The sequence below is a fragment of the Tripterygium wilfordii genome, chromosome 22, assembly GCF_013401445.1.
Source record: "Tripterygium wilfordii isolate XIE 37 chromosome 22, ASM1340144v1, whole genome shotgun sequence".
In the NCBI taxonomy this organism is placed as follows: domain Eukaryota; kingdom Viridiplantae; phylum Streptophyta; class Magnoliopsida; order Celastrales; family Celastraceae; genus Tripterygium; species Tripterygium wilfordii.
Genome location: NC_052253.1, coordinates 10453541 through 10480139, shown reverse-complemented (window position 1 = coordinate 10480139; position 26599 = coordinate 10453541). Strand labels below are relative to the sequence as shown.

The 26599-nt window shown below is 38.5% G+C and overlaps 4 protein-coding genes across 5 annotated transcripts; 3 read left to right on the top strand and 1 right to left on the bottom strand.

The window, feature by feature from the left end:
- The first annotated feature begins 1883 nt into the window (after positions 1-1883).
- On the top strand, positions 1884-5242 carry LOC119990583 (putative E3 ubiquitin-protein ligase XBAT31). The gene is made up of 8 exons (XM_038836566.1): positions 1884-2260; positions 2438-2497; positions 2606-2677; positions 2772-2893; positions 3015-3155; positions 3236-3343; positions 3849-4107; positions 4475-5242. The coding sequence occupies exons 1-8, from the start codon at positions 2081-2083 to the stop codon at positions 4868-4870; spliced, it is 1338 nt and encodes a 445-aa protein (XP_038692494.1). The 5' UTR covers positions 1884-2080; the 3' UTR covers positions 4871-5242.
- A 2576-nt stretch (positions 5243-7818) lies between these two features.
- Positions 7819-11092, top strand: LOC119990584 (actin-like). Of its 2 annotated transcripts, none has more exons than XM_038836567.1 (5): positions 7819-7969; positions 9023-9089; positions 9238-9631; positions 10022-10635; positions 10890-11092. In XM_038836567.1, the coding sequence occupies exons 2-5, from the start codon at positions 9030-9032 to the stop codon at positions 10953-10955; spliced, it is 1134 nt and encodes a 377-aa protein (XP_038692495.1). In that variant the 5' UTR covers positions 7819-7969; positions 9023-9029; the 3' UTR covers positions 10956-11092. The 2 variants fall into 2 exon arrangements, with proteins under 2 accessions (XP_038692495.1, XP_038692496.1); XM_038836568.1 differs by having other exon boundaries at positions 7821-7969; positions 9020-9089.
- Positions 11093-13039: 1947 nt separating this feature from the next.
- LOC119990579 (U-box domain-containing protein 33-like) lies at positions 13040-17783 on the top strand. The gene is made up of 7 exons (XM_038836561.1): positions 13040-13542; positions 13634-13752; positions 14067-14176; positions 14558-15122; positions 15472-16023; positions 16415-17137; positions 17385-17783. Exons 1-7 carry the CDS (start codon positions 13275-13277, stop codon positions 17565-17567), a joined length of 2520 nt encoding a protein of 839 aa, XP_038692489.1. The 5' UTR covers positions 13040-13274; the 3' UTR covers positions 17568-17783.
- A 3311-nt stretch (positions 17784-21094) lies between these two features.
- LOC119990580 (probable protein phosphatase 2C 23) lies at positions 21095-24648 on the bottom strand. The gene is made up of 4 exons (XM_038836562.1): positions 22788-24648; positions 22588-22701; positions 21591-21855; positions 21095-21478 (listed from the first exon to the last, which is right to left on the bottom strand). The coding sequence occupies exons 1-4, from the start codon at positions 24417-24419 to the stop codon at positions 21363-21365; spliced, it is 2127 nt and encodes a 708-aa protein (XP_038692490.1). The 5' UTR covers positions 24420-24648; the 3' UTR covers positions 21095-21362.
- Between the last annotated feature and the right edge of the window lie 1951 nt (positions 24649-26599).

Genomic DNA, 26599 nt, shown 5'->3' with positions numbered 1-26599 from the left:
TTTTGCAGAGAAGGGAAGAGTACGGGGATGATCGACATTCTTATCATGCTGACAACAAACCCCGGGAGACCAAGCATCGAGATAAGAGGTCAATCAAGTACAGTGACAAGCCAGATGCGATGAAGGTCGACTTCATCTATGGTGTCCAGCAGAGAGCAATGAAGGCTCTCGATGAAATGACTACTTCCTCTTTTACAAGGGTGATCACAAAAAGAGAGGTCCCTAGAAGGCTCGTCATGTCGACGTTTGAACAGTTCAATGGCCGAACTGATCCAGTTTCCCACCTATACCAATTTATGCGGAAAATGATCTCGTGCGAAGGAGATGAGTCAATTTTGTGCAAGGTCTTCCTATCTTCTTTGGGAACGATGGCATCGCAGTGGTTTCACCAATTGCCTCCAAACTCGATTTCGTCGTAGCGTGAGATGGCCAGACTATTCATCAATCGTTTTATTGTTGGAAGTCGAGAACCAAAGACCCTTAGTACCTTACTTACCATGAAGCCAAACAGTGGAGAGGAGATCTCCGACTACTTGTCTAGGTACTTAGAGGTGTGTGCGGAGGTGGAAAGATGTGATACGCGGACGAATACCACGTCCTTTAAGATTGGGCTATCGGACAACTTTAAGTTCAAGGAGTCGTTGACTTTATATGAGCCTAACACCATAGCTACCTTACAGGACATGGTCAGGAGATATGCAAAAGTTGAAGTTCCAAAGGCTAAATGGTTGTCTTCTCCAAGAAGGGAGGAAAAGGGTTCCCGAAATAGTCAATCTAAACAAGATGGCAAAAAGTCCTCAAGCCTGGCCGAACACATCAGGTCTGGGAAGAGTTCGACCAATGCTATTGAATTCAACATGATAATCCATAAGTTATTCTACGAGATCAGGGATCAACCGTTTATAGTCCGTCCTCCAAAAAATGTCAAGGGATCCAAACCAAATGGATAAAAAGAGGTACTGTGCATTTCATAGAGATGTCGGACACATGACGGGAGAGTGTAACAATTTACGGGAGAGTGCATTTCATAAAAAGAGGTCACGCCAATTCCACTAGCCTTAAGTGTTATTTTTGATAATAAATTTGGGGCTATGGTGGTATATTGGTATTTAATGCTCGTTTGATGCACAATTTTACACCAACATTAATGGTGCACCAAACATCAATTTGATGGCCCAAATTTTCAGACAATTTAAACACTCCAAATGGCCATTTTGTAATTGTTCAAGATTCCACAATTTTGGGACAAATTTGTGGAAAATTATATGAGATTTCCATTTTAACCTTACTTTAAATGTGAAATTCCCTTAATATCCTTTTAATATTTGCAAGGGCATATTGATATATTTTTAGTTTATTAAATTAATTAAAATATTTTTATTAATATTAAATATTTTTTTTGTATTTATTTTACAATTTATTTCATTATGTTAAACTACCAGAATTAATACTGATATTAATGTTATTGTTAAAATTGTTCACCAAACCACCTTAATTAAACCAATAATGCTAAGTGGGTAAAAACTCTTGCTTTCGGGCATCCATTCCTTATTTTTACCAAAAAGAAGAAAAGGACCACCCACTATATATCTTCACAGCAGACCCCGGCCATCCCCCACCCCCCGCGCGTCAAATCTGCGCACTAAATAGAACCTGATTAACAGCAGTAACGTCCCTGCCCATTCCGTCTCTTCTAAATCCAACGGCTCATCATACATAACTGCTAGATTCAAGGGTCAGGATGTCTTCCACTTTAGTGAAGACGAGACGTTCGACAGTTAAGGACAACCAGTTTTGGTCGCGTACGGTATCTAATCTGAATTGCCCGAACAAATATCTGACTGCTGCCCCTACTCTGTCACGGGCAGCTCCAAACTCCAATACATTTACTTTCTCTCTCTAGATTTTTGCCTGTCTCCCGACCCTTAAATGCAACTTCTCGATTTGAGCGGAAAACTGAGGCCACCAACACCACCTCTCGCTCTCAGTGAAGGTGGCGCTCAATAGAGGCGGAGCGCCTCTAACGAAAGCGAGGGGCGAATTGCTCGCCCGGTAGAGAGAGAGAAAAAAACAGAGGGAGATGGGTCAGGCGCTGAGTTGTGGAGCGAACCAGGAAAATGGGCTCTTCAGTGCAGTGCAGTTAGGAGACTTGGAAACTGTAGAGGCTTTGCTGGAGGTAGACCCATCTCTCTTGCACGAATCAACAGTCTACGATCGACAGTCTGCACTTCACATTGCTGCTGCCAATGGCTGGATCGAGGTGGGTTTCTTTATGGCTGTTTTTCTGGGTGTTGGTTAATTGGTTCATTTTTTGGGTTCTAAAAGTAGTCAATGTTTCCTGCTATGCTTCGGCATTTCGATTAATGATGCTCGTTGGGTTTTACTGATGTTACTTGATTGTTGATGGATTTTGGTGTCTCTTCTTGGTGATCTTCAGATTTTATCTATGTTTTTGGAGCGATCTGTGGATCCAGATATGGTGAATCGTCACAAACAGGTAGCTCCTTATGTTTCTGTGTGAATGTGATGGCTCTCTTTCTATGAATCATTTGATCTCTCTATCTGATCACTTTACCAACGAATTCTCAATTGTGAAATGGCGCAGACTCCACTTATGTTGGCTGCAATGCATGGAAAGATCTCTTGCGTGAAAAGGCTCCTTGAAGTGGGTGCGAACGTGAGTGAATTTCACTTTTTGTTACGTTATACAGGATTTTTGGTGGGTGAAGTGTATCAAAATCTTGATATGTATGAATCTGAATGGTTTTCAGATATTGAAGTTCGATTCACTCCATGGAAGAACTTGTTTGCATTATGCCTCATATTACGGTCACTCCGATTGCCTTCAAGCCATTCTCTCTGCTGCCCAATCTAGCTCTGTTGCTGTTTCTTGGTGACTTTCTATTTCAAGATTGATTCGTTTCTTTGATTTTTTTTTTGGTCTCCTACTTCTCTTACTTGTTTAATGTTGCATTTAAGCTGATGATGATAGTCTTCTTCGGTTTGTATTGCAGGGGATATGCACGGTTTGTTAATATTAGAGATGGAAAGGGAGCAACACCATTACATTTAGCTGCTTGTCAAAGACGGCCTGAATGTGTACATATCCTTTTGGACAACGGTGCCCTTGCCTGTGCTTCAACTGGTGGATATGGGTAATAAGGGCAACCATGTTTCTCTTTGTTTGATATGCAATGTTAATTTCTTTCTCAGACTGATATATTACTCTTTACAGCTCCCTAGGAAGCACTCCTCTTCATTTGGCAGCCAGAGGGGGATCTCTTGATTGCATTCGACAGTTGCTAGCTTGGGGTGCAGATCGTCTTCAAAGAGATGCATCAGGGTATAGTTTTATTTCTTGCTTAATTTGAAAAACGAAGAACATAGCTCTCAGTATAATTACTAGCAATGCGTACCCTATTTTGTTTTCTTTTTATCCTGTGTAAAGAAGACTCAGGGCCTTGTGAACATCCATTGGAGATGAATAGCCAAATTGTATTATTATGGAATTTGCGAATGAAACTGCTACTGATTGAAGACATCTACATGACTATGGAATTTGCAAATGGCAGCTCTACTGGAAACCTTTTAATTGATCAATATAATCTTTTGTGAGGAGAGTTGTCATACCATTCATATATTTCAATCATTTCTACAATCAAATGCTATTGGTTATATAAATTATTCTGTTTGATTTCCAAGCAAGCAAATGCTAGGTACAAATAGTTTCTTGTCATTCCTCCGTATTGGGATTATGTTGTATTACCAAGGAATTCAATTCTTGGTGTTTCTTCAAGGTTCAATTTTCTAATGATATGCAGCTCTTACGATCCTCTTTATTTATGCAGGAGAATACCATATGTAGTTGCTCTAAAGCGCAAGCATGGGGCATGTGCTGCGTTGCTCAATCCCTCGTCAGCAGAGCCTCTTGTTTGGCCGTCACCTCTAAAGTTCATCAGTGAGCTTAATCAAGAGGCAAAAGCTCTGCTTGAACATGCCCTAATGGAGGCAAACAGGGAGAGGGAGAAGAACATCTTGAAGGGAGCTGCTTATTTGCTTCCATCTCCATCACATTCTGATGTTACGGCAGATGACAATATTTCTGAGGTATTGACATGACTAATTGCTGAAGATCTTTTTCTTCAGTCTCATTTCTTTTTTCGTTTTTCGTTTTTCGTTTTTCAACTTATTTAACAATTCTGGTAACGATTTGATAGAGAAGATAACAAAGACGCCGAAGTAAAATTTTAGTCAGTATCATTGAAATTTTATTATTGACATGCTTGAAATTTCACCTAGGAGGCTAGGACCTTCATCGAGTTAGTTGAATATTTGCTTTAGAGCTGTAAAAAGAAGAGGGCCATTGAACTTTTACCATGTCCTCTCACATTATTCCAGTTTGAGGACACAACATTCAAAATCCTGGAAATTAATTTGAAGAATATTAACAGATAGTTTGAATTATGTATTGCAGGCTAGCGACAGCGAGCTTTGTTGCATATGTTTTGAGCAGGTTTGTACTATTGAAGTCCAAGACTGTGGCCACCAAATGTGTGCGCAGTGCACTCTAGCCCTCTGCTGCCACAACAAACCAAACCCAACAACCTCATGCCTCACTCCACCAGTTTGCCCATTTTGTCGAAGCACCATAGCTCGGCTGGTGGTTGCTAAAATCAAAGAGCCCAATGATCCTGATCACGAGGTTGACTTGAGTTCATCTAATTTAAAAAAGCCAAGGAAGTCTTGGAACATCAGCAGCGAAGAAAGCAGCAGCTTCAAGAGCTTATCTACAATAGGTTCATTTGGAAAGATGGGAGGTCGTGGCTCAGGAAGGATTGCCATGGAAAATGAGTGGATCGACAAACCTTGAATGGTTGAACCCCCTTTCATGTGTGAAAACAGAGATTCCAAATGGCCATTGATGATTCCCTTTCAAAAGGTGGAGGGAAAATATCTGGATAAAGCAATGTCGGTGCCGGACCCTGTGGCCATATAATATATGGACAAAGAGGTTCACTTGGTATATGTAGATTTGGGGAATAAGCAAAGAAGTGAGCTGCAGCTTTGCTGGTTTGAGTTGGTAAGTTTGGTAATATAAACAGCTATGGTTCTCATAATATATTTGTTGCAATCTTCCTTTACCTGAGAGTGAAGGAGAGCATTGGCTATATTGAAGTTCTGTTAATGGTAAGTGCCTAAATTGTTGGAATTATATTGTTCAATGAAGCTGCTATCCATGTAATATATATATATATATATATATATATATATATATTTTTTTTTTTTTTTTTGTTATTATTTATTATTTTGCGAATAATAAAATGAATCTCTGTTGGGTTATTGGTTGTCATGTGATCATATCCCGTTGGTTAAATAATTTTAGTATCATTATTTGACCCAAATGATGTAGGAGCAGTGGGGTATATCTGTGGATCCCAATTAACATGATCGTGCACAATGTTGACACGTGGAATGAGTGACGTATCTGCGACTAGCGAAAATATCAAAATATTCAATGGTTCTGCTTTAAGCAAAAAGCCATAGAAAACGCTGTCACACCCATGACCCAATTATCTGTGGGGGTCCATACTAGGTGGCCATTTGTGTCGTGTCTATGTAGGGATAACAAAATTATGTCCCCAAAATTATGTCGATCTAGATGATTGAATATGTTCGATCCAGATTAAATCAAGTTTAGATATAAGTTATATGTCAAAAATCTGGATCCAAACTCAAAACACAAAATTTGATTCGGTTTAAAACAAATTTCAGGTTTAAACATAGAAATCTCGTTTGTTTTGTTTGTTCGAACCCTAACATGGATTAGGTGGTTGTCCAATTTATTTGTTTGGATTTAAATTAATATTAATTTGGTTAATGAGGAATTCTCACATAAGGGTCTATTGTAAGGATGTAAAATAAGGATCTATATATACACCATTGATTTGAAACATGTGGAACCCAAAGTAGTGGACCTCACTTGTCATCTCATTCATTCATACCATTAAAATGTAACCCTTATTTTACACCCTTATATTAGACCCTTATGTGAGAAATCCTCTTTGGTTAATTAAGTGCGTCCAAAATTCAATATGGGTTAAGGTTCGAACATTTAAATATTTCGTAAACACGTGCTCTTGTTCAATCCAAAATAGATCTGAAACTGATTTTTTGCCATCCCTATAATTAGGTGTAAATGAGAATTGCTGAATTGGAGTCGTACAAAGCGCAAACCGGTCTGTTATTGGGATTTAATCGGACGAGTGGCTGCGGTAGAAGTTGTTGCAATTTTAATCATCGACATTCAATTTGTTTACTAAATTCAGAAAATTAAAATTGCAGTCACTGCAGAGAGAATCGATGCATGGGTGGTGGTATGGCCTAATGTGAATGTTTCCTTATCTTTCTAGACCCGTGTTTGACTTGTGTTCCTTTGTGTGAACAATCAAAAAGCGAAGTCACCGTAAATTACATAGATATGATTATGAAAGTTTGATTAATTTGATTTAATTGATCTTTTACGCCAATCAATTATTGTGTGAATACTCTCTCAGTCAAAAGCAAGCACCACATCCGTGCAACTTTCCTGTTAATGTTATTTTATAATGAAAATAAATATCTTGGTGAATGCGGACAATTCTGTTGGGATCTTGATTAAGAGTCATACTATGTATACACACACACACATAACCAGTCAATTCATAGAGTTGCATATTCACATGAATCTGGCAACGTGTCATGTACGATAAGTTATAATGAGGCCAGCCACCAATAAATCACCAATCCTCTGTCGCCCTTCAAATCAAAGTGTATAGATATTTGAAAAATGTTAGAGAATCTCAAAATATGATCCTCAAAAATCCCTCAAATCTATTTGACATTAAAATAACCATCGATTAAAAACACATATGTAGAGTTTACTTCACATCCAACACTCCACATTAAATGAGGGTCTTATGGGGGTCATTTTTTTAGAGTCTCAAGTATTATCCTAGATATTTAAACATGAGAGTTCTCCAATGCGCTCCTGAAAAATGATTTTTGTAATATTATATATATAAATTTGAAGTGCTACTTTGCTACAATAAGAGAAAAATGACTTGTGTGATTCTTAAGACTTTGTACATACTTGATATCTTAAGTGTCTATTGAGTTTCATATTTGGATCCACATAACCAATAAACACAAGACATGTTACAAACTCTCCATTTTTTCTCTCTCCACTCTACTTTTCATGTTAAAGCCATTTTTTAAACCAAATGTATGAGCAAAAAATTGTCTTTCAAGTGTTTGTAGTGTTCTCTTGTCACTTATCGAAAATGATAAAGATCTCAACAATTGATATTCCAGTTATGTCAACTGTTAAGTTGGATACACAAGATGTAAATGAATTCATGCCCATCTTGTATTACCACCTACTACTCATAAAAACCTGAACATGGTTATGAACACACAGAAGCCTTCAAAGTTCAAACATGTAAATGGCTTTATTTCAACTATTGGGCCCCAGTCAATAGTGGACAAAAAAGAGCAAGAAGAAAAGTAGAAAACCCATTTGGTTTCTGGGCTCATTTATTTTGGAGATTCCTCTAAGGAGTCCATTGGGCTTCATTTGATCACAATTGGGCCCATGTCAATGGGTTTCTTCACGAAGGATTCAGCTGTTAGTTGTAGGGGTATATTTGTACTTTGATGTTTATTTTGACCAAAGCTAAAAACAGCTGTATTTGTTTGCGGGGAATAATCAGCTAACATGACATACGTCCACACCATCTGAAATCTAGATCGCTGTATCGGACGGTCAGAATTTACTTTCGGCATTCCAGATAAAAAGGAGAATGGATTCATAACAAGGCGAATTTCATTTGTGCTAAAGAGTTTCATTTCAGCGTGGTTTCATTTCGATTTCGAAAATTTTGAACCCAAGGGCGGGGAGCCTCTCGTTGACGCCAAATCTAGGTTTTCTCAGGTGAAATCTCTTTCGCATTATCTCAATTTTCTCTTATATTCCGTTTGGTTGCTGAGAAAACGTTGGAAACGAAGGCATATATTGAAACTCGGTTTATTCTACGTTCTTTTTGTTCGTCCATACGTAATTTGTTGAATCTGAGCCGTTAGGGAACTGGATTTTTTTCCCCACAGTTCGATGTCGAATCTATGATCAGATTATGTATATTTGTATTGTGATTATCACGGATTGGATCTGGTGGTGATGCTTCTGAATGATTTGTTATGGATCGATGACGTTCTTGATTCATGACAATTTTGTTAAAAACTCTAGTTTAGTTTCTTCGGTTTTATTTAATGATTTTTAAAAAAAAATCAGAATGGGATTTGTTGTTTGTAAATGGATCTATAAGAATTTGTGCTATGATGATTGTTTTCGTTATCAATTTATGCCAAAACGAAAATGATTTTTTTTGAAGAATTATATCTCTTGTTCTGGTGATTCATTCCATCGAAATTAGTATTGAATATTTGAATTTAAGAAGATTCTCTGGTTCCATATAAATGTTTTGATTAGATTACCGCGTTCAAAGCTACTGGGATGTGAATTGAAACAATTCATAGGGGGTGATTACGATGTTCTAAAAAAATGCCAGGTTTTAAGCAATTCTAATTGCACATTGAAAATCATGAAAATTCATGACCTGACATTTTTCATTCAAATCATGGAGATGCCAGGTCACGGTAAAGGTGCAAAAACATGACATATTGCAATATTGCACAATTGCAATATTGCCATTCCAAGAAAATTGTACAGAATCTAAACAATTCTTAGAATTCCAAGATTCTGCACTACTTTCTTCCTTTAATTTGACATAGGGGGTTGAGCTGCCTGTAATAATATGAATGAAGAAATCATAGAATTCATGATTTCTTTATCTTGTGCACTATTTTCTTGGAATTCTTAGGGATGATTAAATAGAATGCAAGCTTTTTATGCCCTTTGCCTCTTTTTCTTTTTTCTACTTATAGCTTTTTTGACTTTTTGCTGATGAGTGATGATTTCCACCAGCAGGTGAGAAATGGCTGATGCTGAGGATATTCAACCTCTTGTTTGCGATAATGGGACTGGAATGGTTAAGGTGCATCATCAGAATGCTTTATTATTAGAATTCTTAGCAAAGATTTTTGTTTTTTTTATTTGCATCTTATTTTCTCATGGCTGATGTTCATGATAATGCTTTCTCTTTGATTAACACGATGTTCGTCTTATGTATTGTTGACCTTTAGGCTGGATTTGCTGGAGATGATGCGCCAAGGGCTGTGTTTCCTAGCATTGTTGGCCGCCCACGTCACACAGGTGTGATGGTTGGCATGGGCCAAAAGGATGCATATGTTGGAGATGAAGCTCAGTCTAAGCGTGGTATTTTAACTCTAAAGTACCCTATTGAGCATGGTATTGTGAGCAACTGGGATGATATGGAGAAGATTTGGCACCACACTTTCTACAATGAGCTTCGTGTGGCCCCAGAAGAACACCCTGTTCTACTAACAGAAGCGCCTCTCAACCCAAAGGCTAATCGTGAGAAAATGACCCAAATCATGTTTGAGACCTTCAATGCCCCCGCTATGTATGTTGCCATTCAGGCAGTTCTTTCCCTTTATGCTAGTGGCCGTACAACTGGTAAGCATTAAACAATTTACAAGTTACAACTTTCTCTTTTGCTTGATAGGCGTTTAAGGAAGTTACTTTGTGGCGGAGTCAAAAGTTGATGTGCGTTGCATTGACCTACGTATGTTTGCACTAAAATTTAGTACTGTTATATCTGTAAATAATTGGACTGACAAGCTTGAAGAAATTGATGGACAAAGCTACACTCAGTGACTAATACAAAAGAAATGCAAGGACAGTTTTCATTGTCAAAATAAATTGCTGTTTATTTAGTTGTATTGAAAATGGACTTCCTTCTGAATCTTATTTGATCTAACAACAGTTATTTGAGTCATGGCTTTACAATCAAGCATGTCCAGTTTTTCTGTGACAGATAGCTGTAAACTTACTTTTACTGTGTAGGTATTGTTCTCGACTCTGGAGATGGTGTAAGCCACACTGTCCCAATTTATGAGGGGTATGCACTCCCACATGCCATACTCCGTCTAGACCTAGCAGGTCGCGACCTTACTGATGCCCTCATGAAAATACTGACCGAACGTGGCTACTCCTTCACCACCACGGCAGAGCGTGAAATTGTGAGAGATATGAAGGAGAAGTTAGCATATATTGCGCTTGATTACGAGCAAGAGCTGGAGACTGCTAAAACTAGTTCTGCTGTTGAGAAGAGTTATGAGTTGCCAGATGGACAGGTGATCACCATTGGTGCTGAGCGTTTCCGTTGTCCAGAAGTCCTTTTCCAGCCATCCATGGTTGGGATGGAAGCTGCAGGCATTCATGAAACCACATACAACTCCATCATGAAGTGCGATGTTGATATTAGGAAGGATTTGTATGGAAACATTGTCCTCAGTGGTGGATCTACCATGTTCCCAGGCATTGCTGACCGAATGAGTAAGGAAATCACTGCTTTGGCACCAAGTAGCATGAAAATTAAGGTGGTGGCTCCGCCTGAGAGAAAGTATAGTGTCTGGATCGGAGGCTCCATCCTAGCATCTCTCAGTACTTTCCAACAGGTAATTCTAATGTGTCAAATATGAATGAATATATACTCAAGTATATGGTGTTATCAGTATTTGGTTATGGGATTAAATTAAACAATTAGCGGGTTTTTATGCTAGTGATAGTAGCTATTGGTCTCTCTGTGGAGGCAATTTGGTTGTAGAGTAATCAGTCTAAATGCTTGCAACTGCATGCGCAGAGACTGGATTTCCATGTGGTAACTTTGTAGGTGTACTAATGGGAGTGCCTTTTCATCTTTGAAATGCAGATGTGGATTGCTAAGGCAGAGTATGATGAATCTGGCCCATCTATTGTGCACAGGAAGTGCTTCTAATTTTGTTAATGGGGGGAAGAGTGACTTTCTGTTGGCACAGCAATTGCAAGTTTTCCTCTCTACCTTTGTTTCTCTCTTTTTTTGTTTTTCCATTCTTCTTTTTTCGTGTTATGGACCGAGTAAACAGCAAATTAAGAGAGTAGTGAAGGTGATAACAACATTTCATGTTCTTTTATTATGACTTTATGTCAGCAGTTGTTGAACGTTTTGTTCAACGCCTAATGCAGTTTTTAGTAATAGACTTTTCTTTTATCACTTTGAATTAACTAGTTTACACTTTACAGGGCATTGTGCATTGTCTCTTCAGCTCTGACGTTAATCACATAGTTCTATCATACTTGAAAATCGAATTGTTGGGTCATTATTTTTGCATTATGTATTTGATTTGCTTCATTGATGCTGCAGTTTGTTCTGTAGTTTTGGGATAGGAGTTGCCGGAATCATTCCAGCTCATTCCATAAACACATACCGTCGGATGTATAGTTGTCACATCCAATGCATTGGAGGTTCCAACGGTTTAGATTTATGGAATCATGGGGAATAATTCCAATCCCCCTTCCTGTAGTTTTGTTGCTTATTATTGAATTAACTATGAGCTAGTTCGTTATAAAAAAAAGGGGATAATTATGGATTTAGTCCCTCTACTTTACATTTTGGATCAAAAAAATCCATAAACTTTGTTTTGGGTCAAACAAGCCCCTCAACTTCCAAAAATTGTACAAGTTACCCCTTCTATCAAACCATCATTAAAAAATGCTTGTGTGAATTCTAATATCTCTTTCACATGTAAATGACATGTCACTTAAATCAAAATACTTATTAAATTAAAAAAAAAACCTTAAATCAAAAAAATGCCAAATTAAAAAATTCATAATTAAAATTTAAAAACCCTAAATATTTTCTCCCCCACTCTCCTTCCTCCTCCCTCCGTCACCTGTGTTTGCACACATCCACTGGACCACTACAAAAGCAAGTGGCAGCATCGAAAATTCAACTTCAAAATTAGCAATTCTTCTCAATCAATTTTCAATCCCAAAGAAACCACTTAAATTCAAAATTAGCAATTCTTCCCTCATTCAGTCATTCCCACCGTTCGAAGACCTGACCATTCCACCTAAACCCCCAAATGAAAAGTCAAAAAGTGCCAAGACCAGACCTGTAAATGTAAGCAGAAAATTAACGTGTGGGCCATTTTGTTTTTCTCTGTACCGAGTAGCCGACTGAGAGGAACCCGACACTGAAAAGACCAATTATAATTTTAGGATATCTGCAAATATGAGGAGCAAAATTGGTCTTTGCTGCTGCTGACTCTGCGGTGGTTGTAAGAATCCTAATTGGCTGAAATGGATGAAAATCAAAAGCATGGTTCACAACTCCGTTTAATCAAAAGAAAATTGCCTCTAAACTACTCTACCGAACACAGCAATTCGATGGGGCCATCGGTTTTTTCCTTTTTTGAAACAGTATAATTAATAGCTCGTGTAATACACATATCTTTATCACATCACGCTAAGAGCAACTTCAGTGGTGTAAATTTGCTGGCCCAGTAAAAATTTATATTGGGTCCCACTTCTATTACATAAAAAGTCAAGGCAAACACGTCTCTCAATACAATCACACCAACAAAACACATCTCCCAATATAACCACACCAACAAAACACATATTCCTATACATTTTCCTTCCCACCCAACATGGTGGCCAACAAATTCCCATGCCCTTCATGTTGTCCCCAATAAAACTACACCAAAACACAATCTTTCAATATAAAACACATCTCCCAATATAGCCACATCAGCAAAACACAAAACCCAATACAGCCACATCAACAAAACACAAAACCCCATACATATTTATTGGCCCAGACAAAATAACACCATTGCAAGTGCTTAATTAATGGGAATTCAATGGGGCCATCGGTTGACTGCAAGGTCTCACCGTCGTTTATATTCACTGCTTCATTGTCTTCTTGGTTCGGTAATTCTCCTTCCATTATTTATCTTATATATATATATATATATTTTTTTTTTTTTTTGTTTTTTTTGTTTTGAAAATAAACAATGTCAGACCAGATTTCGAAACAATCCCTTTTTCTTGGTAATGGTCTAATCCAGATTCCTTAACCTTGTAAGAAAAAGATTAAACGAAGTCAGCACCAAAAGTCATACATTGGAGCCACATTTCCTCGAAGAAAGGAACAGGATAAGCAAATAATTCCACAATCTCTCACTTTCGGATACGCTTTGTGATCTCTTTCTCGCCATGGCAACCAAACCCACCAAATCAATCCCCCAATTTTGGTAATACCCAACTCATATCAATGGAGGTGCTGGAACCCGTCAACCCGACCCGGTCCCTCTCATCGCCGCCTGCTCTTATGGTCGGGTTTGGCCCGCCTGCTAGCTCGTCCTCCCTGCCGGAGATTGCGGAAGAAGGTTCAAGTGGGAGTGACGAAAAGGTTTATGTGGCTGTGGGGAAGTCAGTGGAGAAAGGAACGACTTTGCTTCGTTGGGCTTTTAGGCGCTTTGAGGGCACAGAAATTTGCATACTCCACGTTCACCAGCCTTCGCCTTTCATACCCACTCTCCGTACATTCTCTCTCTCTCTCCCCCCTTAATTTGAAAACCTCTTCATTTTGTTTCTGAATTATGGTTGTTGTCTTGTGATTGTGAGTTTCAGTGGGAAAACTACCAGCAAGTCAGGCAAACGGGGAAGTGGTGTCTGCTCATAGAAGAGAAGAGAAGGCGCAGATGACGAGGCTTTTAGATAATTACTTGAGCATTTGCCGCAGGACACAGGTTTTATTTCCCACACTAATTAGTCCATATGTAAATTTTACTAATTAAAATTCTTAAATTAACTTGGAAATCGAATCATATTTTTTTTAATTTCTGCTGAATATCCATTCTGAGGAAAACCAGCTTGACAAAGCTCATTTGAGTGTTGTGTGGTGAAGTTTGTTGCTCTTGTCCCCGCGACAGCCATAGAAATTACCATTTGCTATTTGCTAATATAGGGGTTATAGTATAAGCAAATTATTGATTCCCAATGCTCTTTATGGGGTTGTCTTAGTTTAGTGGAGTGATCCCAAGGAAAGCGTGTTTCTTTACAGGTGACAGCAAGTGCCATCTGCACTGAAGCTGACCAAGTTCAGAAAGAAATTGTTGAATTGGTGAGCAGGCATAGGATCAGGAAGCTTGTAATGGGTGCTGTACCAGAAAAGTAAGTAGTTGATTGACAATTTCATTGATCATTAATCCGCTAACTATAGAATTATAATGGCAAACTCATGTTTCCAGCAAATATTCATATTCCTCCCTGTTAAAATGCATTAATTTCTCTGATACTGAAGTTTGGATGTCTTCATATTCACTTTGCGAACGACCTTGCTGCCGCAGAAAAGTTGCCAATCTGCAACCTTGTCCCCTTGTTTCAACCTTTGATTTTTCATGAATTTTATACATGCCATGTGGGAAGGATTAGGCCTTTCCGTCATGTTTGTATCTCGTTTGATTTGGAGAAATTCTAGCATTATGTTATTTGTTTTAAAATTGTCATATGTAGATTATACTATCGGGAAAGTTGACAGTCTTTTCTATGCAGATGCATGAAGGTTAAAAAGAGCTCTGGCAAAGCACGTTATGCTGCAAAAAGTGCTCCCCCGTTCTGTGAAATATGGTTTGTCAACAAAGATAAACTCTTGTGGACGAGAGAAGCTTTTGAAGGTCCAAGTTCCTTGCAACCATGTAGTCATGCTGTGAGTGCAAGTGCAGAATTTTTAAGGTCTAAATCATTGCGATGTGGTAAGGATAAGTTATCGTTCAACCCAGATTTCCTCTGCTCCAAATCTACCAGAATAAGTCATGGGGTCCAAGGTGAACCAGTTCATACAGAAATGACCTTGTCACTCGATGCATCTACTTCCACCAATATAGATTTTCCCTTCCAACTCCGGGATTCATCTAGTTCCGCGAGTACTAACAGTTCAGAATATACTTATGCTGAAAGAAGCACATCTTCTGATTATGATTCAAAGGTTGAGGAAGAAAGCTTATGCATTCTACTCACAGAGGCGAGACTAGAAGCTGAATCTTTCATCAACGAAGCAGTTGAAGAGCTACTGAAGTGGAGACGATTGGAAACAGAAGCTATGGATGCCATCAGCAAGGTAATTATGAGGTCTTGACCTTAATATCCATACTTGTCCTTGAGTTTAGTTTTGCACAAAGTTAAGCCTTGTTGCAGCCTGGAATAGGCATTCCAATACATGATATTAACAATGTAGATTAGGATGAAATTAACCGAATGAATTTTACTTTTTGGCAATAAAATATTTTTTTAGTCCTTATGTTTTCTTTGAGATATATCTCGGCAATGAGGATATTTGGAGAACCTACCTTGTTTCTCTTAAAATATTTGAAAATAGGATTCTATGCAGCATTACTTGTCATGTCATATGGTTAATTTTATAACAGTAATATTCTTTCTGAGAAATTTGATTATTTGACTTTGTTCAGGTAAAAGTCTTTGAATCTTCCCATGCTTGTGAGGTTACACTCAGGAAACAAGCGGAGGATGCACTGAGAGCTACGATACAGGAACAGGAAAAGGTCTTGGAAGAGAAAGAAAAAGTTGCGAGAGAGCTGCAGAGGACCATGAGAAACGTTGTCCTTCTAGACAGTCGTGCTCAAGAAGCAAATCGTAGGCGTGATGAAGCTTCTGGAGAATTAAAACTTATTCAGGCATCTGTTGCTGCTCTGCTGCAGGAAAAACAGAGGATAAGAAGGCAAAAGATGGAAGCTGTGCGCTGGCTTGAACGTTGGAGAAGTCGAGGGCAAGTTGGAGCTGCAAACTACAATGGGGTTATTGGGCTCGTTGAAGATTTGCCTGCGTTGGCAAAAATTTCATTATCAGATTTACAGACTGCAACATGTAATTTCTCTGAGAGCTTTAAACTTTCCCAGGGAGGGTATGGTTGTGTGTACAAGGGAGAAATGTTGGGTAGAACAGTTGCTATAAGAAAGCTGCACCCATATAATATGCAAGGACATCTAGAATTTGAAAAAGAGGTCTGCTCCTCTCCCTTTCTCTCCTCTCTCGTAGTATAAGTTAAAAAGCTCAGGGTGTTGACCTGAAAAAAGTTGGCTCGCTTGCTCTTTCTTGTCCATCGTTAAGATCCACTAGACAAGCTAATCAGACCAGTTGCACCACAGTCCAGCCTCTATTCCATCACAGACGTTCAACCATCTGTGGTCAGTGGCTGGAGTGCACTGCGTTGCCAGTGTTTATCATTAGCCAGAGTTGACCAGACAAGAGAATAGATTACCTTTATGCATGACCAAAAAAAGGAATGAAAAGAATTATAGGTCCAGTTGACGGTCTAGCTTAAGTTTCCTTGATCTGATTTGAGTGCCCAATAACATGGCAATATAAAAATCTGTACACTGTCTCTTTACGCAGGTCCAAGTTCTTAGCAAGTTACAGCATCCTCATTTGGTGACTTTGCTTGGTGTATGCCCAGAAGCCTGGTGTCTAGTATATGAGTACTTGCCCAATGGCAGCCTCCAAGATCAGATTTTCCGAAAATGCAACAATGCTCCCATGTCATGGAAAATGCGGACGCGTATATTAGCTGAAATCTCAAGCGCCCTTTGCTTCTTGCACTCTTATAAGCCCGAAAGGATTGTTCACGGTGATCTGAAGCCTGAAAACATCCTTCTCAATTCTGAACTCAGTAGCAAGATATGCGAGTTTGGGATTTGCAGGCTGATTGCTGAGGAAACACTTCATTGCCCTAGTTTCCGACAGAGTACTGAGCCAAAGGGTGCCTTTGCATACATGGATCCTGAGTTTCACAGAATTGGCGTCCTGACTCCCAAGTCTGATGTCTATTCCTTTGGTGTCATCATTCTGCAGCTACTTACTGGAAAGCCTCCGGTTGGTTTGGTAGGTGAGGCACGTAGAGCAATGTCATCTGGAAAACTATCTACAATATTGGATCCATCAGCTGGGGAATGGCCTTCATTTGTGGCAAGGCGATTGGTGGACTATGGGGTGCAGTGCTGTGAATCAAATAGCAGGGACAGACCTGAGCTAACTCCAACTCTGGTGAGGGAATTGGAGCAGCTGCACGTTTCAGAGGAGCGACCAGTGCCATCTTTCTTCTTGTGTCCCATTCTTCGGGTATGTTATCTTTCACCTGCATATGTTATCTTCCGTAAAATATTCTCCTTTTGCCGAACTGGATGCTGGATCTCCCTATCACGCTGGAGAAATTTCAATCAATAACATTTGTTCTGGTTTCTCAAAATTTGAGTTTCTAATGAACATAATTCCTTGTCCTAGTGCAAGCACATGGATCAAAGGGTTACTTGTAATGAAGATATTATGGAATATAAAAGGCTGAACTTGTCTTGTATACGGCTTTCAGGAAATAATGCATGACCCTCAAGTGGCAGCAGATGGATTTACATATGAAGGTGAAGCCCTGCGCGAATGGTTGGAAAATGGCCGTGAAACCTCTCCGATGACTAATATGAAATTAAGTAATTTGCATCTTACTCCCAACCATGCTCTGAGACTGGCCATTCAAGATTGGTTATGCAAATCCTGAAAGCCTTTTCTTTAAGGAACAAGGTAGCCATGAATTCTTGGCTCTGAAAACCGATTAATTTATATGTATGTAGTATGTTGATGTTTGTATAGATATCGTATTAGGCCATCTCTATTTCCCTACTGTATGTCCTGTAATAACATGTTTATTTTTATGTTCATATATTTACAGCAAGTTCATGAATAAAACCCTAATTGGGTAATTTGCATACTAAAAGGTGGAGTTCAGACTTCATTCATGGAGATGCACTGATAGAAATATAGAATAGTCTTGCATAACCCGAGAATTTTCTGGCCCGGCCCTTTGATGAAGTTACAGGTGGTTATAAGAACAACCCAGTGTCTTTTTAAAGCTTTGCGGATTAAGAAATCATATAGCTATTAATCAGCTGCACCATGACCATGTAAAGTCTGGAATTAGACTCTCAAGTAATCTATGACATCCCTGCAAGATTCATTCTCTCTTGTGACGAACCAACTCCATTTTTTTACAAAATTTTAAAAATAAATGTAAATTAATAAAATAACTTATTTCTATACAAAATTACAAATAATTAATATAATATTTTATACGTAATAAAAAATTAAAATATTATTTTTATTTACTTATAGACTTTTTTTTTGAAGGCTCATAGGTCACACACACTCTAAGCCATGCCCAAGGGGCATGAAGGCCACCACAGCGGATGGAAATTACCCATATCCCAACCCTCCCTGGTGAGAATAGAATCCTAGACCTCAAGGTCCTGGGTAGACAACCTGATCAACCAGACTACATCCTATTCTCACTTATAGACATGTTAATATGACACAAATCACATAATATACAAACCATAGAATATTGAAGTGCATCTAATTATAGACTTATAGTAACAAAACAAAAATAATTTCCATAAAGTAGTGTTCTATATTTGCTCCAATAGTCCAATATCTATCATATAGTTTATCAAAGTCCAAGATCAATGGAAGACAAAAAAAAAAAAAAAATTTGCATTTATTCCCACATCCACGCCGATGACACCTTTTGCATCAAGATCATCCTCGTTTCTAAAATTATTCTTTTCATTATTTCCATTAGTGTCTTTATCAACATAGACATTAAAATCAATATCATCAAAAGAATAGTGATTGAAATTTAAACTTCTCGAGTCATAGGATTCTCTTCACCATCACTATCATTAACACTACCTTTAGCAATTTCACTATCTTCTCCTCTATATCTCAAAATCATCGCCACCTAAATTGAAAAGTATAAAAAAGACATTTTGTAAAATTGAATCGTTAGATCGAAAAGTAAATCGTACGATCTCACCAAAATACGATTTCTCAAACGATCCGGATCGTTTTGCTTATCTAGGATTGTAAGATCATATGATCTAGATTGCGATTTCGACAACCATGTTAAGGTGCCTTGTTTTCTTTGGAGCTTGTTTGAGTTTATTGGTTTTCAGAAATTGTAGTTCGACCCCAAACCATTTCTCTCCACTGTATCCTCGCGAACCTCTTACCAACAAAACTACGTAACTTCGCCATCCGACCACCGTTACTTACAAAAGAATGGTCGGATTTGGGTTCGCCAAGCAATTGGGTATCGTCTAACTCACCTGACTGACTCATACCCTTTGTTTCCCTCGATCAACACGAAGGTTACCACTCCATGGCCATGCTGTGATTTTTCACATTTTAGGATCAGATCTTCTTCATTTGTGGGCATGGCCTGGTTTACGTTCATCGACTCCACATTATGTATATGAAATATCAAATATTGTGCATACAACTCAACAGCTGAGATAACTGGGACACCAACAGCTGAGATAACTGGGACATCAACGACTGAGATCCCTATCATAAGTAGGCAGCATCGGGTCTTTTTCGATTGAATTGTAACGTGGGAGTATCTACACTAAAGTCATAGTCATGACATGCGTGTGGGCCAGATGGCCTGAATTTAGGCGCATATCGGATATTTAAAGGGTAAACTTGTAAAGTGTCATTATTAGTTACCCAAAAAAGATATTGATTTACTTAATTTGTTTCCAAGAACTCTCCCTGAACTTTCCAGTGAAGGAAAATTAGAGGCGATATAAACTCCATGGTCAACGTCGGTGTAGGCCAATCAAATGAAGGTTAGGCTTGTAGTGCAGTAGTAGTGGTACTCAAACGGTCAAACCTAACAAAACCATTTTAATGCCGCCTTGGTCTCCGTTGTTATGGACTTACTGGTTTTGCAAAGGCCCAAGCAATCAATCCAAGGAAGACCCACCTGATGGGCCTGACACTCTAGACTGGGTCTTGGTCCAAGTAAGATTAAACATGAGCCCACATATGCCTTCTTAGATTTGGGGTAGTCCGACTCTTAGCCGAAAATCTGTGGTAAGTGGTAACATAACACTCCCAAATCATTAGAAAATGAAAACTTTAGTCACACCCTGAATTTTATTAAAGACACTCAATTTAAGTTGATCATCCCTTATAAAAATTAGTTGACGGGGTGTCTTTAGTTAAAATGAGGGTGTGACTAAAGTTTTCCTTAGGAAATTCAGGCCAAATATATCGAAACGATACCGTCCACATTGGGTCAATGTCCGCACAGATTTGTTATCCTAAGTTCTCTCCAAAGTAACATAACATTCCGAAATCATTAGAAAAATTCAGACCAAATATATCAAAACGATATTATCCACTTTGAGTCCATGTCCACACAAATTTGTTCTCCTAAATTCTCTCCAAAGTAATGAGTTGAGAAATCTATAATGGAAGGGAAGTGGAGTAGGAACTTGGATTTGTATAGGCTCAATTTCAGTCGAGCGTACGTGAAATTTAATGACAAAATGACAGGTTCTTAATTAGTGATGAGGCTGATACCCACTGGCACTCCTCCAGACCACACTAAAGTGCATTCACTATGAGTTCAGAAGTAGTTAGCAGTTGCAAATTTATGTTCAGTTCAGGTCAACCAAGTAGAGAGTCGTGGTTTGTCCTGTCCATACACAACTTCAATGGCTCTCCTTTCGCTGCGTCTCATAACCTGTACATCTCCTCTCTCAAAGGGTTCTTATTATTATTTTTATTTTTTCCCTTTATGTGACATTTTGAGATTTAAGAGGCTACCAAAGTTGTTTTTATAATATTTTGACTACATCTGCAGAAGACAGATAGACAGAAAGAACTCTCACGATGGAGGACTTTGATGTGGGTCTGGCTTGGATTCGAGCCTGACTTCGAACATTTAAGGGCTTTTGGAACACAAATTTTGACCAACTTCTGCTACTCTCTGTCCTACTCAGCTATCACATTTATACTGCAAGGGAAAAACCAAAGACCTTGATGAGCAAAAGTTATCAGAATTAAGAAACTGCTGAGCTTTCATACAAACCATCTGTATTTTTGACAAACTGACAAAAGGCAAAAGTTACCAATAAATCAAAAGGAAACTTCGAATGATGTGCATGCATGTTGCTTTCATTATACAAGGTAGCAAAGATTCAGATGCTCATATAACCAGCAGAAAGTGGTAGGCAAAGATAATGAGGAACCAAAAGCCTTTTCAAAAGGAATTCCATTTATTAATTGAAAAACTACACTTTCCTCTCAGTTTGTAATCAACATTTGAACCACCTTTACACTCCCTTTTATAACCCATTGTACATTGAACTAAAGCTCATCCTCAGAAACTTCACTGGAACCTTCATTGTTATGCTAAAAGGTCACCAGGAAAAAGAACCAACAAAAAAATGGTGGACGCAGACTTTATAGAACATGATTTTTTAAAATTATATATATATTTTTGCTGTATTTATACACACGATCTCCATATCCGTCCCTCTAAAGAAATAACAATGACGGAAACATCATCATGGTACCGACGCCGGTCCCCTTGTGGTATTTCCAGCAACTCATGGAAGTCCATACCTGAAATCAAAAACCAGTCAAATTAGTTTCCAGTAGCTGTGACATTGATGTTTGTCAGGAAACAAAAGTGTAAAAAAAAAAAAAAAAACTGTCTCAGATAGTTGATAAATACCAGCTTTCTTTGCTGCGCGGAAGAGGACTTCCTCTATCAGATGCTGTGCTGGATCTCCTTCGGGTTGTAATGCAATGAATAGTTCGACTTCGTAAACAGCTTCTTCATTTGTGAAGTATTGATAAAGCCCGTCAGAGGATAATATCAAAAACCTCTCTTTTGGGCCTAATCTATGGTGGTAGAGAGATGGTATACAGGTGATGTATGGAGCATTGCCAATGTAGTCTATTCTGAACATCTCCAGGAGTGCATCGTTCCATTTAGGCTGCAGATGTAAAATAAAGAATAAGTGACCACAATATAGATATGGAAATAAAATTCCACGATCCAGTCACCGAAAAGTAAAAGCTTAAGTACTACATCTCTAACGATAATCCTGCTCTGAAGAGTGAAAATCCAAATCAGCATAATGGGAAAAATATAAAATCTGGTACTGGGGCTTACAACCTTCTACTAATAATACTCGATTCAATCATGTTTTAAACTTGCAAATATGGATAGACTTGATTCATTGTTTCAGCAACTAGGAAAACTATATTCTAGGATTCATGGAGGAGTTGCTCTCTACGTTCGCAATTTTGATTGTCGAAAGTAAGAATCAGGATGTTTAATGTGCTTCAGTTTACATTTCTCAAATCACCCATCAACAATTTCTCTTGCCGATGATTGTTTTCGAAGTATTTATGACTGTAGTGTCTCTAATTTCAATGAAACCAAGTCCTAATCTTCTGCTGCAAATCTAGTACTTTGTGGTACTCGTCACAGTGTCACACCAAAATAGAAAATCTAGAAAGAGATTATCAATGCTACTGTGATAATCTTTGCTACATCTGCAGTTATCAAACATTAGCCGTGAATGCAATCAATTTAGGGTTTTTCCTGCACCATTTGCAAAACTTACACGCACTAGGTAATGAGCTTAACATGCCAACAGAACCAAGCAAAACCAACATAACAGTAAGGACGATTGATGCTAGGCATCTTGATAATTAGATACCTGTTTGAGAAAACCAGCACCGAAAGCTCGAGTGACCTTTAACGATCCCTTTACACGGTCATTCAGCACAGCCAAAGCATCATCACGGTGTTCATTTTTTATTCTCTGAACTTCCTGCATTTCAACCAAGTAAATATCACATTAGTAAAAACACAACAACATTCTTTTTCCTTGAATAAGTGAGATAGATCAAGTCTTACCTCTTCTATACTGGTGCTATGATCCACACTGAGCTGAAAAGCCGTTAAACTGGGGTTTGTATTAGTCTGTTCGCAATCAGACGCATCAAGATCATGCAGGGTTTCTTCATTGATCCTTCCCAAGTCCTGGATCCAATAATCAGGCTCCGCCTTTTTGGCCAAAACTGCCCGACTATCACCTACATTCATGACATAAACATCTTCTCCTTTCATCAACATCACTAATACACAAGAACCCATCAATGCGAGCTCGGGGTTTTCCATTAGCATCATATCTGCTATATCAAAATAAGCGTCCTCTGTTTTCTTCAATGCTTGAGACAGAGCTTTCAACACATCACCATGGTTGATTGCTCTTTTATCGGACCCAGGTTGATTATTCAACTGTTCCTTTAATCTCCTATCAAGCTTTAGTCTCTCCCTGTCCCATTCGCACTTCCACCTCCTCTGATTCTCCTCCCATTTCTTTGCTGCCCCTCCATACTTGCTTCTTTTCCTTCTCGATTTCGAAGTAAAATTTGTATCTTGGATCACGCACGGATGATTCTCTTGTTCTATACACCGAGAACATGCATCAGACTCACAGTTTCTGGAGGAATTGACTTCATCGACGCCTTCTGTAGCTGAAGAAGAGTTAGTAGTTTCAGACTTGGCAGAAGCGGAGCTTACAGAGGACTCAAAGGAATCATCGTCCCAAAGCAATCCCTTAAGCTCTTTACGGACAGCAGCGTAGAGATTCGATAGTAGAAAATCAGGCGCATCAGGGCCGTTGAAGCCATCGTAAATCCCAACAAAAACCCATCCACGCTCCTCGGAAACAACGACGTGGACGCGATCCTCCCCTGCTTTCCCTTGAGCCCATTGCAGATTTTGACTCTCCAGTGAATCCTCATCTTCTAAACTACCTTCGCTACTCAAATTGATGCTGCTGATTGTTAAGTTCTCGTCGTGTTTGTCCGAACTGCAGATCCAATCGGGCTCTTTTACGCCGCCCTTTATTGGGGTCACAATCGAGTTACGCCCGCGATTTATCGTCTTTGAAACCGCTCTCTGCAGAACTCCAATCAGAGACCCTTTTCTCGATCTGGGTTTGAAAGCCATACCTGCATGAGAAAAGCTTCTCTGAAACGGACCGGAGAAGCTTTTCTCAAATGGACCTGAAAATCCACGATCCAACGGCCCCGACATGAACCCCCTCTCAATTGGACCCGACATAAACCCTCTCTCAAGCGGACACGAACCTGGAACTCCCACGTAGTTCGCAGAAATCGGACCTGAATTGATCAGATTCCGTGGAATCGGCTGTAACGGTATCGAAGCGAAGGAGTTGGAGCTCTCAAAAGCCGCCGCCCGATCGAAAGTGTTGCACGCATAGGGATCAACGAGAGATGTAGATAGCGGAGTCGAAGTATTGGCACTTACAGAGGCGCCGGATATAGTACGAAACGTAGTAGCCTCCTCTGAGTGAACCTTTGAAGACGAAAGTCGACTTGGGTCAGGCCGGACATAGCAGAAGGAGTGACCAAGACCCTCGTCGAGCAAGTCCGATTTCAATACCGATATATCCTGTCGCCGGCGAGGCTCAAGTGAGCCGGTGAAGCACCCAGTCAATTTACCAAATCCGTTTCCCATCAGAGAAAAGATAACAACTAATTGGCTTTCAGTTTCAGCGTTTTGATATTGAAATACTATGAACGAATTTTCATGGCAGATGATCTCCCTTCTCAGACAGACATAGAGAACGAAGGGAAGAAGAAGAGAAGAGAAGAGGAAGAGGAATAGGTGGGTAGAGAGAGAAAGGGGAAGAGAGGAGTTGACTTTTGGTTAGGCGTTTTGAAATTATGAAAATGGCTTTTTCTCTTCTCTTTAATGAGATTTTAGAAACGAGGGTGGAGAAAATAAAGGCCATCTCTGTGTGAGTGAGACTGTAAAGTTCGTTGACCAAAGTTGGGTGTTTAAGTTAAGTCATGGATTTGGACTTTTCAGCCGTGTTTCAGCGGCGTCCACCAGAACGCGTGTAATGCACTGTCTTTTCTCACCACCACTCGTTTCTTTTAATATTTGTCAATTTAACTTTTATGTGAACCCTTGTTATTAAACCCGGACCGCGTCGGTCAGTGGGACCGTAAAGCAGGTAAATCAGTCACCAAATCCGCATGGTTATGTTAGAATATCAATTATGCAAATGATTCTGAAAAAGCCAATCAAATTAAGCGATTTTTCATAAAAACTGTTGAACTCTGTAGATAAAAATGAATGGTTTTCTAAAATATTTTTAAAATTTAAAATATTTATTATATATTATTAATTTATGATGTAAAACTTGATTTTTATATGTATTGTTGGGTGTATTGTTCAGTATTATATATGTGATTGATTTTCTAATTTCTTAAAAAATATTGATGGATCTAAAAAAAATTTCAGGTCCGTCTTGATTGTGCGTATCGGAATAATTTTCAATTTTAGATTCTTAATTAGAATATTTAAAAATTCGATTATTGTAGTTGGACTTATCAATTTTTTCAGAAATAAAAAGTTACACTATCTTTTTTATAAAAAAAAATGACTACTATTAGACCAATAATTTCTTTGTATCAAAGTTAATATCAAGAAATACGGAGGCATAAAGTACCAATTCTATACATAATCGTCTCTTGATTTTTAATTTATAGAAACAAATTCTTTAGTTACAGGATAATTTACTTATTATAAATTTCAGTTAGATTTGATTATTAAATATTAATCAAGGATTTACAGCATGGGATTGTGATTTATTATGCTCTGTCGAGCGCGTGGAGGAGATGTTCCACAAGACGTTGGAAGAGTCGTAAGAATTAGAAAGTCAAAAGGGCCCAAAGAGGAAAAACCCATTAAATACGCCTGAAAAAAGTAACATAATAATCACCGTTGGATCAAACATAGATGGGGTATTGATAAAAGCAAGAGTTGACGAACACCTGGCAGTTTATGATTGCCTGACTGTGATGCTTTTGTCAACTAGAGGTTTCCCGAGCAATGCTCACCATGACTTTCTGTTTCATTTTTTTTAAAATTTTTTTTTAAATTTTGTTGCTTTTTGGCAAATTGGCCTACTCTCTATATTCCTTTGGAATTGGCTTTTCTCTATTTAAGGTTGGTATGGAGAGGTTGAATATTTCCAATCACGCTTACATTTACTAGAGCTAGTGTTTGATTTTATTTAGGCATGTCTTTTTGTTGACCTGGAATTTATTGACTTTTATGGTGAATGTTGATCTTTATTGATTCATATCATTCAAAAGGACAATGTTAGAGACTTCTAAAATTTGACCTCCAAAAATTCTTCAAATATATGTAGCATTAAAATAGTGATTGATTAAAAACACATATAAGGCCCACTTCACATCCAACACTCAACATTAAATTGAGATCTTTTGAGGGTCTCAAGCATTATCCTATTCAAAACTATGGAACGTGGTGGGGTTGTGAGCTTTTTTCTTAGATAAGGTTTTAAATGAGCATTATATGCACCACACGTTTTACTAAGTAGATCCCAAAATTTCGACAAAATGTTCAATCTTTAAACATCCTACTATCCCTATCACATGACCCCATCTCCTTCTCTGTTCATCTTCATGTTCATCCTTGATTTCGTTCTCCTTCATCCTTCTCGTTCTCTATTCATCTTTATCTACTAGAGACCCACCCAAATCCGGTGAACAAGTGTGTTCCGATGTGTTTGAGACCAAAAAGGTCAGCGTGTCTGCTTCAGTTTTTAAATTTACAATAACTCTGTTAAGATTTTCTTTGATTTTCATCCAAATCTGATCTGG

Bases quoted from the DNA above. Each gene is read 5' to 3' on its own strand.
- LOC119990584 (XM_038836567.1), top strand. From the start codon at position 9,030: ATGGCTGATGCTGAGGATATTCAACCTCTTGTTTGCGATAATGGGACT. The intron at 9,090-9,237 runs GTGCATCATCAG...GTTGACCTTTAG, and splicing joins ATGGGACTGGAATGGTTAAG to GCTGGATTTGCTGGAGATGA. The intron at 9,632-10,021 runs GTAAGCATTAAA...TTTACTGTGTAG, and splicing joins TGCTAGTGGCCGTACAACTG to GTATTGTTCTCGACTCTGGA.
- LOC119990580 (XM_038836562.1), bottom strand. From the start codon at position 24,419: ATGGGAAACGGATTTGGTAAATTGACTGGGTGCTTCACCGGCTCACTT. The intron at 21,856-22,587 runs GTATCTAATTAT...TTACATCTGCAG, and splicing joins GTGCTGGTTTTCTCAAACAG to CCTAAATGGAACGATGCACT. The intron at 21,479-21,590 runs GTATTTATCAAC...TTTTGATTTCAG, and splicing joins CCGCGCAGCAAAGAAAGCTG to GTATGGACTTCCATGAGTTG.
- LOC119990579 (XM_038836561.1), top strand. From the start codon at position 13,275: ATGGAGGTGCTGGAACCCGTCAACCCGACCCGGTCCCTCTCATCGCCG. The intron at 14,177-14,557 runs GTAAGTAGTTGA...TTTTCTATGCAG, and splicing joins ATGGGTGCTGTACCAGAAAA to ATGCATGAAGGTTAAAAAGA. The intron at 17,138-17,384 runs GTATGTTATCTT...TACGGCTTTCAG, and splicing joins TCTTGTGTCCCATTCTTCGG to GAAATAATGCATGACCCTCA.
- LOC119990583 (XM_038836566.1), top strand. From the start codon at position 2,081: ATGGGTCAGGCGCTGAGTTGTGGAGCGAACCAGGAAAATGGGCTCTTC. The intron at 2,261-2,437 runs GTGGGTTTCTTT...GGTGATCTTCAG, and splicing joins CTGCCAATGGCTGGATCGAG to ATTTTATCTATGTTTTTGGA. The intron at 2,894-3,014 runs GTGACTTTCTAT...TTTGTATTGCAG, and splicing joins AGCTCTGTTGCTGTTTCTTG to GGGATATGCACGGTTTGTTA.